Source organism: Octopus bimaculoides, chromosome 23, assembly GCF_046866305.1.
Source record: "Octopus bimaculoides isolate indiv1 chromosome 23, ASM4686630v1, whole genome shotgun sequence".
In the NCBI taxonomy this organism is placed as follows: domain Eukaryota; kingdom Metazoa; phylum Mollusca; class Cephalopoda; order Octopoda; family Octopodidae; genus Octopus; species Octopus bimaculoides.
The window spans coordinates 12688245-12704474 of record NC_142950.1 but is presented as its reverse complement, the minus strand read 5'-3'; the positions used below and the strand labels follow the sequence as shown (position 1 = coordinate 12704474).

The window sequence follows — 16230 nt, the reverse complement described above, 5'->3', positions numbered from 1 at the left end:
CAACAACATATACCCCCACGCCAACCAACACCTTGCAAGAGAATTTGATAGATGGAAACTGGGAAGCTCATCATCATCATCATCATTTAATGCCTGTCCTTTATACTGGCATGGGTTGGCTAGTTCAACAATATCTAAGCCAAAGGACTGTGCCTGGCTCTAATGTCTGCTTTGACATAGCTTTTTATGGCTGGATGTCCTTCCTAACACCAACTACTTTAAAGTGTATACTTAGTGCATTTTTTATAACCCCCAGCTCTAGTGACACTGTCGAGTAACTTGCAAGACAAAGAGGAAACCCTTTCAACTTGGTGAGGTTCTACTGCAGCATCAGAAGAGGTGGCTTTGTGCCAGGTATTGAGAGGCTGAAAGGTAAAACCCTGCCTTGAATAACCTCCATCTAACCCCAGATTGCCTGGAATATGTGCTGTTGTGGAGATACACAGTAATGCCCTCACCCCACCCACTGCATTGATACCGCTATATCTGATTACCTTTTACCTTTTCCACTCATTTAACTGTGGCCATGCTGGGGTATCATCTTGAAGAATTTTGGTCAAGCAAATCAACCACAAGATTTTTTTTGTTTTTAAAGCCCAGTGCTTATTCTGTTGGGTTCTTTTGCTGAACCGCTAAGTTATGGGGATATAAACACACCAATACAGGTTTTCAAGAGGTGGTGGGGGACAAACACAGACACCGGAGTCCATATAAGGTTTTGTTGTTAAAATTTTATGTGCAATAAATTCATTGTACTTCTTACCATACACAAAATATCTTAGCAAAAATTTTTTATACAATTCTTAAAATTTAATTATGAAAACATAATAGGATTTTTTAAACATTGAATGGCTATGTGAGTCCACCCAAGTAAAATACGAATTAGAGGGGACCATAGGTGAAAAATGGTTGAGAAACACTGCTCTCTCTCTCTCTCTCTCTCTCTCTCTCTATATATATATATATATATATATATATATATATATATACACACACACATATAAGAAGGGATGACCACTAGGTGGACCTTTTTTATCTGGAGAACATGATTTTTCTTTGTGGTTGGGTCGTTGATGACCTCTTTCTAGCATATTGGGTGTCCACCTAGTGGTCTTCCCTTCTTATACGCATGTAATACAATTTTTCTGAATTATCAGATTTCTTTATATGCTAGACCACTGGTTTTAAATTGAAATTAATATTCAATTTATCACCCTCAGTATATATATATATATATATATATATATATATATATATATATATATATATATATGAAGTGGTGCTGGAAAGTTCCTGGCTTTAAGGGTATCGTGAAAGGCCTGGTTGGACGACCAACCTTCCAAATTCTTTTACAGGTTTTCAGTAGAAAAACTGAAGGACCATTGCAATAAGAATCTGAATCTGAGAGAAGGATATGTTGATTAAAATCATAATTAATTAATCCTCCTATATTTTCTTTTATCCAACGCCACCTTATCATATGCGATTAGATTCTTTAGTAGCTTCATGATGTTTAGTCAATATGCCCATTCAGCAGTTAAACACATATTTAACTTCATGGTGTAGCCAAGATGTTTCATCATCATCATCATCGTTTAATGTCCACTTTCCATGCTAGCATGGGTTGGATGATTTGACTGAGGACTGGTGAACCAGATGGCTACACCAGGCTCCAATCTGATTTGGCAGAGTTTCTACAGCTGGATGCCCTTCCTAACGCCAATCACTCCGAGAGTGTAGTGGGTGCTTTTACGTGCCACCGGCACAAAGGCCAGTCAGGTGGTACTGGCAACGGCCACAATCAAAATGGTGTATTTTACGTGCCACCTGCACAGGAGCCAGTTCGGTGGCACTAGCAACGATCTCGCTCGAGTTCTATGAATTCATTTCATTGTTAGTATTGTTCCTCTACATTAAACAGTTGATTTTTAAAAAAATGATTTTCTAAATTTATTCGTTGCTACAATCCTTACCTCCCCACCAACTCCTGACGAACTCCTATTTCTAATTCTCTTCTCACTCCTGCACATATCTGCCATCCCTAACTTCTGCCTCTGCTGTTATCTCCCAACCCTAACCCCCACCATTAACTATTGGTGTCAGATTTTGGCACAAGGCCAGCAAGTTTGGAGGAGCTGGGAGTGGGGGTTTAAGCCAATTACATCAACCTGAATGATCTACTGATACTTATTTTATTGACCCTGAAAGGATAAAAGGTAAAGTCAATCTCAGCAAAATTTGAACTCAACGTAAAGACAGACAAAATATTGCAAAGAATTTTGCCCAGCATGCTAACGATTCTGCCAGCTCACTGCCTTACTCCAACTATTGCTGTATTTTTATGTATATAAGGGACCCTATTTTGTCAAAAATTAGGTTTAAAAAATATGGGAGTTTCTTATACATGGATAGTATTATAATCCTTTACAAAACCTTTTTTCCAAATTTTAAGCCCCCAAAATTAGGGAGTTCCTTATACACATTAAAGTATGGTAATTATTAATCCCTACTACTGACTCCTTATCCTATTCCTTAAACCTTTTGTTACCATATTTTTGTTGAAATACATTGCCTTTATTTCAATTAATTTAGAAAATAACTTTGCCAATATGAAGTTGGTGTTTGGAGCAGATGTTAACATGAAATTTTGAAGGAAGGTTTTTAATTAAAGTCATTCTGAAGGAAGAAGTTTGTATTATAAAACCTGGAACAATCTCAGGCAGGTTGGTTTCAAAAGGGTTAACTAACTCCTAATCCTAGCTAACCCCACTTCTAACTAACTCCTACCTTTAATCCACCTTTTCCTTTCCAGGTCACCCTTCCCCTTACCCTATTATTGTGACCCTATGCTTATGACTCCCTAACTTTTTTTCAGGTTCACCAGTAACCATAACATTCACCATCTTCCCATCTGGCTCCGGGATGAAGTTCGCAAAACGGACAAATATGGTCAAGTCTTGCGTGAGTTGGCCTCCTTCTTCAAGGCGGCTAAAAGAACGGTAAAGAATTTTGCATAAAACTCTCTCTCTAATATAAGAAGAGCATTGTAGCTTGATTGAAGCATTGTGGTAACGAAGTAAAATAATAAAATGGAGAGAAAATAATAAGATGGAGAGTTTGTAACTCTGGGCCAATCAAAGCCTTGCAAATGAATCTGGTGGCCAGAAAGTGAATGAAACTGAAAGGCGGCGAGCTGGCAGAAACGTTAGCACGCCGGACGAAATGCTTAGCGGTATTTCGTCTGCTGTTACGTTCTGAGTTCAAATTCCGCCGAGGTCGACTTTGCCTTTCATCCTTTCGGGGTCGATTAAATAAGTACCAGTTACGCACTGGGGTCGATGTAATCGACTTAATCCGTTTGTGTCCTTGTGTGTCCCCTCTGTGTGTAGCCCCTTGTGGGTAGTAAAGAAATAAGAAACTGAATGAAGCTTCTTATATATACATAAAAGTGTATGTATATGTGTGTGTGTGTGTGTGTGTATCATCATCGTCGTCGTCGTCGTTTAACGTCCGCTTTCCATGCTAGCATGGGTTGGACGATTTGACTGAGGACTGGTGAAACCAGATGGCTACACCAGGCTCCAATCTGATTTGACAGTTTCTACAGCTGGATGCCCTTTCTAACGCCAACCACTCTGAGAGTGTAGTGGGTGCTTTTTACGTGCCACCGGCACGAAGGCCAGTCAGGCGGTACTGGCAACGGCCACGCTCAAAATGGTGTATTTTATGTGCCACCCACACAAGAGCCAGTCCAGGGGCACTGGCAACGATCTCGCTTGAAAGTCCTTACACATGCTGCGGGCACAAGTGCCAGAAAGGCGACGCTGGGCACAGGTGCCATCACAATTTTATTCTTTTACTTGTTTCAGTCATTTGATTGTGGTCATGCTGGAGCAACACCTTGAAGTATTTTAGTCAAACAAATCGACCCCAGGAGTTATTTTTTAAGCCTAGTACTTATTCTATTGGTCTCTTTTGCTGAACTGCTAAGTTACAGGGACGTAAACACAGTGACACCAGTTGTCAAGTGGTGATGGGGGACGAACACAGATACAAAGACATGCACACATCATTATCATCATCATCGGTTTACGTCCGCTTTCCATGCTGGCATGGGTTGAACGGCTTGACTGAGGACTAGTGAGCCAGAGGCTGCACCAGGCTCAATCTGATCTGGCAAAGTTTCTACAGCTGTGCTGGTAAAGTGACGCTGGTAACGATCACACTCGAATGGTGCTTTTCACGTGTCACTGGCACGGGAGCCAATCCATGGCCCTGGCAATGATCACGCTCGGATGTGCTTTTAACGTTCCACTGGCACGAGTGCCAATCAGGCGGTACTGTCATTGGCCAAGTCAGTGATTTTGATTTGCTTACACTTGCCTCAATAGGTCTTCGCAAGCAAAGTTCATTGTCCAATGAATGAGAAGTATTCATAAATGGGCTGGTTACAACCACTGGCATAAGCCATGAGCTATGGTCTCACTTGGCTTGTTGGGTCTTCTGAAGCACAACATATCTCCAAAGGTCCCGGTCACTAGTCATTTCCTCGGTGAGGCCCAATGTTCGAAGGTTGTGCTTCACCACCTCATCCCAGGTTTTCCTGGGTCTACCTCTTCCACAGGTTCCCTCAACTGCTAGGGTGTGACATTTTTTCACACAGCTGTCCTCATCCATTCACACCACATGTCCATACCAGCGCAGTCATCTCTCTTGCACACCACAACTGATGTTGCTTAAATCCAACTTTTCTGTGGTTGGGAAGCAAGTTTCTTACCACATAGTTATGCCTGTATATATATGTGTGTGTGTGTGTGTGTGTGTGTATATATATATACATATGTGTATATATGTGCATGCATGTATGTAATGTATATATGAGGGCGCATAGCCTAGTTGTTACAGTGTTGCTCTCACGATGTAGCGATTGGGATTTCAATTCCTAGACCAGATGGTACATTGTGTTCTTGAGCAAAACACTTCATCTCCCGTTGTTCTGTGACCACTTCAATGCCTACGCATGGTACACCTTGCACCTGTTCAGGTAATGTTGATTTGATGGAGAGTGAGTGAGCTAATGTTTGGCATGAACATTTGATCACTATAAACAAATCATTTCTGCAGGTCTTTCGGCAAAAAGCTGAACACTAGTACACCATCTTCAGCTGGAGAGTCCATCATGTATGTATAAGTGTATACACACAAACACACACACACATACATGCAATTATATATGTATGTATATTTTTATGTTTATTTCCGTGTGTGTTAGTGTTTGTCCCTCACCACTGCTTGACAACCCGCATTGGTTTGTTTATGTCCCCTAACTAAGTTGTTTAGCGAACGGGACCAACAGAACAAGTACCAGGTTTCAAAGAAGAATAAGTGCTGGGGTCAATTTGTCTGACTAAACACATGGAGGTGGTGCTCCAGCATAGCCACAGTCTAATGACTAAAACTAATAAAACAAATAATGGGGCAAAATATTTCAGACCTAAACAGTCCATGATTAAAAGTAAATGGGCAAGAAATGTTAGTCTATACAGTACCAACCATGCTGGTCATTGCGTTGGTTCTGTATAGACCCACGTTTGTTGTCTGTTTGCTCCTGATCACGGGCCTTAGTGCTTGGAGTATATATCAGTTTTTAACTTATTCTTTTTCTCATTGTAAAAAGCTCTGTGCTTTAACTATTTTGTTATTCTATGCTATGATTATATTGTTGTTAGATCTACTATCGCATCGTCATCATCTCATACTTTTTCCATGTGATCGACAAATCTCTCATCGTCTTTGTTGTAGTGAAAATGGTACACTCCTTCCCACATGACAGTGGTATGAGAAAGCCACTATAAAGTCAGACAGTCAGTTGTAGCAGAGTCAGTAGTAGTAGGTGTAGTAGTAGTAGTAGTAGTAGTAGAGTCATTGTACGAGTTCTCAGTCAGTCAGTGTCAGTTACATGAACAAGTTCGAGTTACTGTCAAGGTAGATGTTTCAAAGTCATTGTCCTGTGAAGCTATCAGTGATAGCAAGAGTAATGAGGTAAAGATAATAAGATGTAGAATACCACCATAACATATTAGTGGTGACAAGAATATTACAGTGCCAACGACAACATACAAGTGAACGAAGATCCACATTATAACAGTCTTAGCACTCATTTTCATTGTACATGATCAACTTTGAAGTTGTGTGCACCATATTTTTCTTTTCTAGTTAGTTACATGCTCTTAAGTATTGTATGACTATTAGTCTGTGTTCTGTAATTCACATGAGACTGTCCCCACTAGTCAGAGAGAAGAAGAGACATGGAGAAGAACAGATGGTCATTGAAGAGGTCACAGAGAGTGTGATGAAAGAACGCTGACCTGTAAAATAATAATAATAATAAATGCCCTGATGCAGTACCAAGCAGAGGCTTTCGTGGCTTCTGATCTTAACTGATTGGAGGTGTTATCATGTACTTGTTTTGTCTTGGTCTAAAAGATGGCCTTACAGCAAATATTCTGCTCAATACCACAGATTTGCTTTTCACTTGATTGACCTTGACCAGTTGAGCATGTCCCTTGGTGGCTGACGATATGTGCATCTCTGATTACGAGCAGAAGTTGTTGGGGAGCATCATAGCCATGTATTGAGAGGAATTCTTTGAGATTTGAATAATTCACCTCTGGAAACATGGGTGTTTTTGTTCAACATCCTTAAACAAACTTTATTCAGGGACCTTTTGAGCAGGATGGGCTACTCAACCAGAAGAAAATTCTAATCGGGCCTCACCTGCAAAGTCAGTACACTGTTTATCTTGATATGAGATCAGCATGTTGCCCACATGGTTGTGATGCATGTGCCTGGTTTATCCTTGTCAGATGGGGAATCAAGATGGGTATATTGGTCTTCGTATATTTGTACCCCAGTCTCACTTCAAATGCATGCACTGTTCTCTCACTCAATAATAATAATAATAATAATAATAATAATAATAATGAAGTGATAAGATCAAATAAATAGTGTGTGTCTTTATTGGCAAAATACTTATTCTCTTTTATTCTTTTTCTTTTTCTTTTCTCCCCTTTCACCAAATCTAGTTACCACAACCAGTGCTATCTTCCAGACAATATAAAGCTGCCAACCCTGTCTCCACATTTAGTAGTGGTTCATATTTTGAAATCGGTCAAGTGACGATACGTCCTCCATCGGCCAGAGCCTCGGATGTTGTCACACATGTCCCCAGTTTGAGCATAGATGGTTGGTATACTGTTTTTCTGCTTGTAGGGGGCATTGAACAGGGAGTGGGAGTGTGGGATGAGTGTTGGTGGTTGAAGCTGGGTGGTTTTGGTGGGTTGTTGCTATGGTGATGATAGTGATTGGTGGTGGGCAGTGGCAGTTGTAGTGGTGGTGTTGGTGGTGGTGGTGGCAGCGGCGGCGATGGCAGCTATAGTAGTGATAGTGCTGGTAGTGGTGGTAGGGATTGCTAGTGGTTGTGATGATTGAGATGGTTGGTGGTGGTGGTGGTGGTGGTGATAGTGTTGTTGACTATAAGGGGTTGTGTGTCTTTGGATTTCATTTCCAATGACATGCATTTAGGTTCAGTCCCACTGTGTGCTACCTTGGGCAAGTGTTTTGTAAGGCCTCAAGCTCACCAGGCGAAATGGAAACTGTACAGAAGCCCTTTATGCTTATGTACATACATGATTTCACACAAATACACACATCGTTTATCTTTTACTTGTTTCAGTCATTTGACTGTGGCCATGCTGGAGCACCACCTTGAAGAATTTTAATCGAATATATTGATCCCAGTACTTTTTTTTTTTTTTTTTTGCTTAAACCCTAGTACTTATTCTATTGGTCTCTCTTGCAAAATGGAGATTTAAAAATGAGGTCATCTGATAAGACACATCTGCACCTATGATGTGCCACAACTGTTTCTGCATCTCATGATCATAGTGAATAATAAAGGGTCTTGTGAATTTCTTTTTCTTTCTTTCATATATTTTCAAAACTCAACAGAGATGAAGGAATTCCAAAAGTAAATCCAGTGGCATATACCTCCATACTGTTGTTGACATCAGGTAGCCGAATATTGTGAACAGGCTTTAAATGGCATACTAATAGGTGTATACCTGAACATAAAATTATTACTTATATATAGGCACAGGAGCGGCTGTGTGGTAAGTAGCTTGCTTACCAACCACACGGTTCCGAGTTCAGTCCCACTGCGTGGCACCTTGGGCAAGTGTCTTCTACTATAGCCTTGGGCCGACCAAAGCCTTGTGAGTGGATTTGGTAGACGGAAACTGAAAGAAGCCCGTCGTATATATATATATATATATGTGTGTGTTTGTGTGTCTGTGTTTGTCCCCCTAGCATTGCTTGACAACCGATGCTGGTGTGTTTATGTCCCCGTAACTTAGCGGTTCGGCAAAAGAGACCGATAGAATAAGTACTAGGCTTACAAAGAATAAGTCCTGGGGTCAATTTGCTCGACTAAAGGTGGTGCTCCAGCATGGCCGCAGTCAAATGACTGAAACAAATGAAAGAGTAAATGAGTATATTTATATAACATATGAGAGAAAGAGAAAATGGAATTCACAAGATTCTGTATTAATCACCACCGTCATTTCATCCCATCTTGCATCAGTCCCTTGCGGGGGAGATTCTGGACATCTTGTTGTATTGCATCCTTTGGTGAAGATGGGTCTTGTCAAGTGACTTTATAAAAGGTACCTCCCGCAATAAACTCTGTTTCGCTTAGTTCGATTATAATGCATTTCATTATTTGCCTGTAGTTGGTTGCGCACAGGGTATCATAGTTTGGAATAACAGTTAATTTTTTAAGTAGGTAATGGTCCTACGTATGTTGGTACTCCGTCGCTTACGACATCGAGGGTTCCAGTTGATCCAATCAACAGAACAGCCTGCTCGTGAAGTTAACGTGCAAGTGGCTGAGCACTCCACAGACACGTTACCCTTAACGTAGTTCTCGGGAATATTCAGCTTGACACTGTGTGACAAGGCTGACCCTTTGAATTACAGGCAGAACAGAAACAGGAAGTAAGAGTGAGAGAAAGTTGTGGTGGAAGAGTACAGCAGGGTTCACCACCATCCCCTGCCGGAGCCTCATGGAGCTTTTAGGTGTTTTCGCTCAATAAACACTCACGATGCCCGGTTTGGGAATGGAAACCGCAATCCTATGACCGCGAGTCCACTGCCCTAACCACTGGGCCATTGCGCCTCCACCGTATAGTTAATCATAAATAAGACATGTATATGAGAATAAAAAAAAAAAAAAGAAAAATTTATTTTGATAAGTGTATAATGAGCTGGTATTATTCTTGCAATTGGATTCTGTCAAACTGTCCAACCCTTGCCAGCATGGAAGAAGAATGTTAAACGATGATATGTATATAGATAGATAGATAAATATGTACATACATGCGTGTGTATGTAGAGGAAATGCAAGTAGTATACATCGATTGACATATATTAATAGGTATGTACAATGTGTGCTCAGATCAGATTACCACTACAACTCAGGCTTGAAGTGCAAATGGGAACGAAGTGTTGAAATTGCCTATCCAAGGCAGCTACAAGTGGTTTCTGATTCCACAGGTGTAAATAGATCAAAATTGGAAGGTGGACAGGCATTTGACATATAGATATGTTTTTATATATATATATATATATATATATATATATATATATATATATATATATATATATATATATATATATATGATAAAGGTTATGAAGGGTAATGGAGTCAACCATCATCATCATCATCATCATCGTTTAACGTCCGCTTTCCATGCTAGCATGGGTTGGACGATTTGACTGAGGACTGGTGAAACCGGATGGCAACACCAGGCTCCAGTCTGATTTGGCAGAGTTTCTACAGCTGGATGCCCTTCCTAACGCCAACCACTCAGAGAGTGTAGTGGGTGCTTTTACGTGTCACCCGCATGAAAACGGCCACGCTCGAAATGGTGTCTTTTATGTGCCACCCGCACAAGCCAGTCCAGGGGCACTGGCAACGATCTCGCTCGAAAATCCTACAGGAGCCAGTCAGGCGGTACTGGCAACGGCCACGCTCAAAATGGTGCATCTCATGTGCCACCCGCACAAGAACCAGTCCAGGGGCACTGGCAACGATCTTACTTGGCTTGCCGGGTCTTCTCACGCACAGCCCATTTCCAAAGGTCTCGGTCCGTAGTCATCGCCTCGGTGAGGCCCAATGTACGAAGGTCTTGCCTCACCACCTCAGCCCAGGTCTTCCTGGGCCTACCTCTTCCACGGGTTCCCTCAACTGTTAGGGTGTGGCACTTTTTCACGCAGCTATCCTCCTCCATTCTCACCACATGTCCATACCAGCGCAATCGTCTCTCTTGCACGCCACAACTGATGCTTCTAATGTTCAGCTTTTCTCTCAAGACCCTAAAAATACAGGTACTACCGAGTAAGTGCTGTATACCATCTAGTTTTGCCCCAAATGTGGTTGTAACATGAATGGGGAATATAACATGGGTCGTGTATTAGAATGTGTATATATAAAAAAGAAGAATGAGATCAAGAGACCAATGGCATAAGTAAATTTACTTATGTCATTGGTCTCTTGATTTCATTCTTTTTTACATATCATCATCATCATCATCATCATCATCGTTTAACGTCCGCTTTCCATGCTAGCATGGGTTGGACGATTTGACTGAGGACTGGTGAAACCGGATGGCAACACCAGGCTCCAATCTAATATATATATTGGCAGGTTTGGAGGTGATGTACAGGAATTATATATTAGAAAAAATAATCAGGTACTCAGATATCTGGATGGTTGTATATTTACAGATTTTTATTCATATGTCACATGAATAGGTGCAAGCGCTAATTTATAAAACATGTGACATATGAATAAAAATCTGTAAATGTACAACCATCCAGATATCTGAGTACCTGATTATTTTTTCTAATATATAATTCCTGTACATCACCTCCAAACCTTCCAATATATATATATATATATATATACATACACACACACACAGATATAGTATGTTGATAGGATTATAATCCAAGCTGTCTTCATGAAGCACATATATTTATGACAGGCTTCTTTCAGTTTCCATCTACCAAATCCACCAACTTTGGTAGGCCTGTGTTTATAGTAGAAGACACTTGCCCAGGGTACAATGCAGTGGTATTGAACCTAAAACCATGTGATTGAAAAGAAAGCTTATTTGTTAAATTTTCAATGAAATTCTTTTAAAGATTTTTGTTTTTCTCTTGTCAACAGCGGAGATCAGTAGAGCACTCTTACAGCAATATAACCAAGCAGAGTCGACCCGTCACCCGACTAACAAAGTCGGTTTATTAGAAATGCTGAGTGACACAGATGTAAGTAATTTCTTATTTCTTTATTGCCCACAAGGGGCTAAACATAGAGGGGACAAACAAGGACTGACAAAGGGATTAAGTCGATTACATCAACCCCAGTGCGTAACTGGTACTTAATTTATCGACCCCCAAAAGGATGAAAGGCAAAGTCGACCTCGGCGGAATTTGAACTCAGAACGTAGCGGCAGACGAAATACCGCTAAGCATTTCACCCGCCGTGCTAACGTTTCTGCCAGTTCGCCGCCGTAAGTAATTTCTTAATGAATAAGATAATGAAGGTGTTGCCTGAGTTAATGATGGGTTCCTCTATGTGGTCATTCAACTTTTTAGAAACAGTAGCTAATTCTACCTCAAAAGCATACTCTTTAATCTTTAAAAACAAAATGGGAGACATTGGATAATGTACTACTAGATAGACTGTACATAAAAATAAAAAAGGCAGGATAATCCTGGCTGGAATACCTTTGGTCAAAGATCTACTTGAACTGTTAGATGTAGCAGCCAAATCTTCCTCAAATTTTCTACAATCTTTAACCCTTTAACATTCAGATTACTTTGTCAAATGTAATGCTTATTTATTCACATTATTTTGAATTAGTCATACATTATCTGGCTTTGAAATTTCAATGATGTTATTGCTTGTGTTTAAAATGGCAGTGTTTGGTAGGTGTGAGAGGTCAGATCTGGCCAGTCTGAACATAAAACAGGAAGAATATTTGGGCTGGACATGGCCAGTTTAAATGCTAAAGAGTTAAAAGAGATGGACAGACATGGCTGTGTGGTAAGAAGCTTGCTTCCCAACCACATGGTTCCAGGTTCAGTCCCACTGTGTGGCACCTTGGGCAAGTGTTTTCTACTATAACCTCGGGCTGACCAAAGCCTTGTGAGTGGATTTGGTAGACGGAAACTGAAAGAAGCTCATCATGTGTGTGTCTTTCTGTATTTGTCTCCACCACTGATTGACAACTGGTGCTGGTTTGTTTACGTCCCTGTAACTTTGCAGTTCAGCAACAAAAGACTGATAGAATAAGTACCAGGCTTGAGGGGAAAATAATTAAGTCCGGGGTTGATTCATTCAACTAAAAATTCTTCAAGGCAGTGCCCCAGCATGGCCACAGTCTGATGACTAGACATGTACTCTTAGGTACACCATGCCTGAAATAAAGACAGGATGGTTGTAACTGGAATGCCTTGGATCATAGGGTTGCTTAACCTGATAGAAATAGGGATCAAATCTCCCTTAAACTCCCTTAAAAAATAGATACATTGGGTTATGTAGCCCAAGATAGACTTTGGAGGAAAATATAAAACATTTGTGGTTGGAATGTTTTTGATCACAGGTCTGCTTGATTTGCTAGAAACAGCAGCCAAATTTCCCTTGAGCTACATCCTGCTACTTACAAAATAGTGGACATTGGATAACGTAGTCCTAGATACACTGTGCCTTCCATCATAGGACTGCTTGACCTGCTAAAAGTAGCAACTAAAATCTTCCTTTGACCAACAACGAATTGTTTTATAAAGTGGATATGCAGGATGATGTAGTTCGAGATGGCAGAAAAAGTTGGATGGTCATGGCTAGATTGCTTTTGATCATAGGTCTGCTTGACCAACTTGAAATAACAGCCAGACCTTCCTAACTTAGCATTCTACTATCTTAAAAATAGCAAACATTCTAGATTGACTATCACAGTTTGGTACTTGTTCTGTTGGTCTCTATACTGAATTGCTTAGTTACAAGGATGTAAACCAACCAATACTAGTTGTCAAGTGATGGTAGGAAGATATATACGGATACAGACACACATACACGTATATATACACACACTCACATACATACACATATTTTATTAATATTTGGCATGAGGATGGTGCCGAGCTGGCAGAATCATTAGCATGCTGGGCAAAATGCTTAGCAGCATTTTATTCGTCCTTACGTTCTGAGTTCAAATTCTGCCAAGGTCAGATATGTCTTTCAACCTTTCAGGGTTGATAAGATAAGTACCAGTTGAGTACTGGGGTAGATGTAATCAACTTAACCCCTCCCTTGGAATTGCTGACCTTGTGCCAAAATTTGAAATTAATATTTGGCAGAAGTAACACTGACTGACTCAAGAGCCGAACCAAGTGTTTCATGCATTAGCTCTTATCAAACTAGTTACAAATTTAGTTTGTTGAGTTGTGACACAAAACTCTCAGCCCTTGAATATGTATGTCTAAAGTTAGTCCAAAACTAATTTCTTGTTTTTTAACCCCCAGCTTTATTGTAAAACATCTCAGCAAGGAATATATACTATTAACCAAAAATTTGACTATTCATTCCTCACATTTTTTCCCATAAGAAGCAGATCTATTTATTCTCGTAATATAGAATTCTGTAGTCTTGGAATCAATGAATTCTTCAATGGTGTTTTTAAGATGTCTCTTTTATTATTGGAGACTGGCATCTGCAGGAATTTATTGATGTTTTTGGAAAAGATGTGGTCGATCAGTTGAAGAGGTGTCTGGACAAGTAAACTGAGTGATGTAGAAGTCTGCAACGCAGTTTGTTGAATTTCTGAAGAGTCATTTGCAAGATACGTGGTCAAGCATTGTCTTGGAGAAGAATTCGGCATTTTCACTGTTGCACCGATATGTGCGATACTGGATTTGCTAGCTAGTGTCGGTGAGGCTGTGTAGTTAAGAAGCTTGGTTCCCAACCACATGGTCTCAGGTTCAGTCCCACTGCATGGTACCTTGGGTAAGTGTCTTGAATAAGCCCAGGGTTGACCAAAACTTTTTACATGAATTTAGTTGATGGAAACTGAAAGAAATCATCATATATATATATATATATATATGTGTGTGTGTGTGTGTGTGTATATATATATATATATATATATATATGTGTGTGTGTGTGTATTTGTTAAAGAGGACAACAAATGCTGAGGCAAAGCAAACATCTCAAGCCATGTCATGTCATCGTTTAACGTCTGCTTTCCATGCTAGCATGGGTTGGACGATTTGACTGAGGACTGGTGAACCAGATGGCTGCACCAGGCTCCAATCTGATTTGGCAGAGTTTCTACAGCTGGATGCCCTTCCTAACGCCAACCACTCCATATACGTTATTATTCTGCTATATTGGAAATCTACAATGGTTCCATAACTCACATCTCAGCTATGAGCTTGGACCCCTGGTAATTTGTTACAGCACTTATCCAGCGTACCCAGTCGTTTAGATCACATGTAAACTAAACCCCCATATTTTGTGTGTGTGTGTGTATATATATATATACATATATATATATATATATATATATATATATATATATATATATATATATATATATATATATATATATACACACACACACACATACACAGGTGTATAAACAACAAACAGGTGTATTAGTTTAACACTGATTTGTACTGATCTGTGACAGAAAATTCAACAAAAAAGTATTCCATCTGGTGAGAGATGAATATTATTTATTTAAAGGTCACAATATATGTATTAAAACGCTACTAATACTTTCATATGTTGAGAGAACTCAAAAAAAACTTCTCGGATTTTTTGTGTTTCTTCTCTTATTCAATCTCTTTAGTTCGTTACGCTATGTGGTTTGCGCCTGAAGAATATGCTTGAGCTCTTTCGACATATGAAACTATTAGTAGCGCTTTAATGCATGTATTGTGATCTTCAAATAAATTATATGTGTGTGCATATAAAATGTATGTTTGTGTCTCCTTGTCTTGACATCACATTATAGTTGTAAATGAATGCCACTGTCATACAAGCAGTGTCTTAACTTTCCAATAATCTGCAAAAATGTCTGGTCATTAGGAAATATTACCTTGCTCAGTAACAGGTGAGGGTTAGGGATAATCTGCTTCATTAAGTTCCATCCAGCCCATAAAGCATTGAATGTGAATATATATATAAAAATATATATGTTTGTAGGTATGTATATTTTTGTGTGTATATAGTCTATCTTTTCTTTTTACAGAAAAAAAATGAAGAATTCACTGGGTTAAATTCTGTAAGTTTTTTATTTTTATTTTTTCTCTAATTTCCTTTTTTTTTTTTCCTTTTTTTCTTTTTTTTTTTTTTTTGAATTAATCCCTGGTGGACTGGGGATGAGGAGAAATTAATTTATCACAAAACCACATTGTCAGGTTCCATGGTGTAGTGGTTATTATATCTGCTTAACACGCAGAAGATCATGAGTTCAAAACTTGCTGGCATCTACTATTTTTAGAGAAGACATGTCAAGCTAAGGGAAATCTTGGTTGTCCGTGCATATAGGTATGTCCCTTGCATCCCTCTTCACTGAGTAGTCCTGATCTTGTGGGCTCATGGGTGCTGGTGCCACATAAAAAGCACTTGTGCCAGTGCCACAAAAAAGCACCCAGTACACTCTGTAAAATGATTGGTGTTAGGAAGGGCATCCAGGCATAGGAACCATCCCAAAACAGGCATCAGACCTCTACAGCTCTTCTGTTTGCCATCTCCTGTCAAATCGTCCAACCCATGACAGCATGGGAAACATGCATTAAATTATGATGATGGTGATGGCCACCATTATCATCACCATCACCACCATCACTATCATCACCATCATCATCACCACAATCAAGTAAGCCAACAAAGATGCCTTCATGTATACGAGAAATGACACCAAATAACCCTCCAATCACTGCTCACCATACTTTCTTAACAATGTAGGAAGTTATACGTTGCATGATGTAGTCTTAGATACATTTTGTCTCCAAGGAAAAAAACAAGGTGGGATGGTCATTACTGGTATGTCTTTGATCATAGGTCTGCATGACCAGCGCTGACTGGGAGTTAAACAG

At 39.8% G+C, this 16230-nt stretch overlaps 1 protein-coding gene across 1 annotated transcript in view; it reads left to right on the top strand.

Moving 5' to 3' along the window:
• Positions 1 to 16230, top strand: part of LOC106872619 (regulator of telomere elongation helicase 1 homolog) — a 169714-nt gene that overhangs the window by 116012 nt on the left and 37472 nt on the right. The window contains exons 25-28 of the mRNA XM_089340714.1: positions 2876 to 2999; positions 7086 to 7245; positions 11291 to 11391; positions 15381 to 15413. Of these exons, the coding sequence (XP_089196840.1) occupies positions 2876 to 2999; positions 7086 to 7245; positions 11291 to 11391; positions 15381 to 15413 (418 nt within the window). The remainder of the gene's footprint in view (positions 1 to 2875; positions 3000 to 7085; positions 7246 to 11290; positions 11392 to 15380; positions 15414 to 16230) is intronic.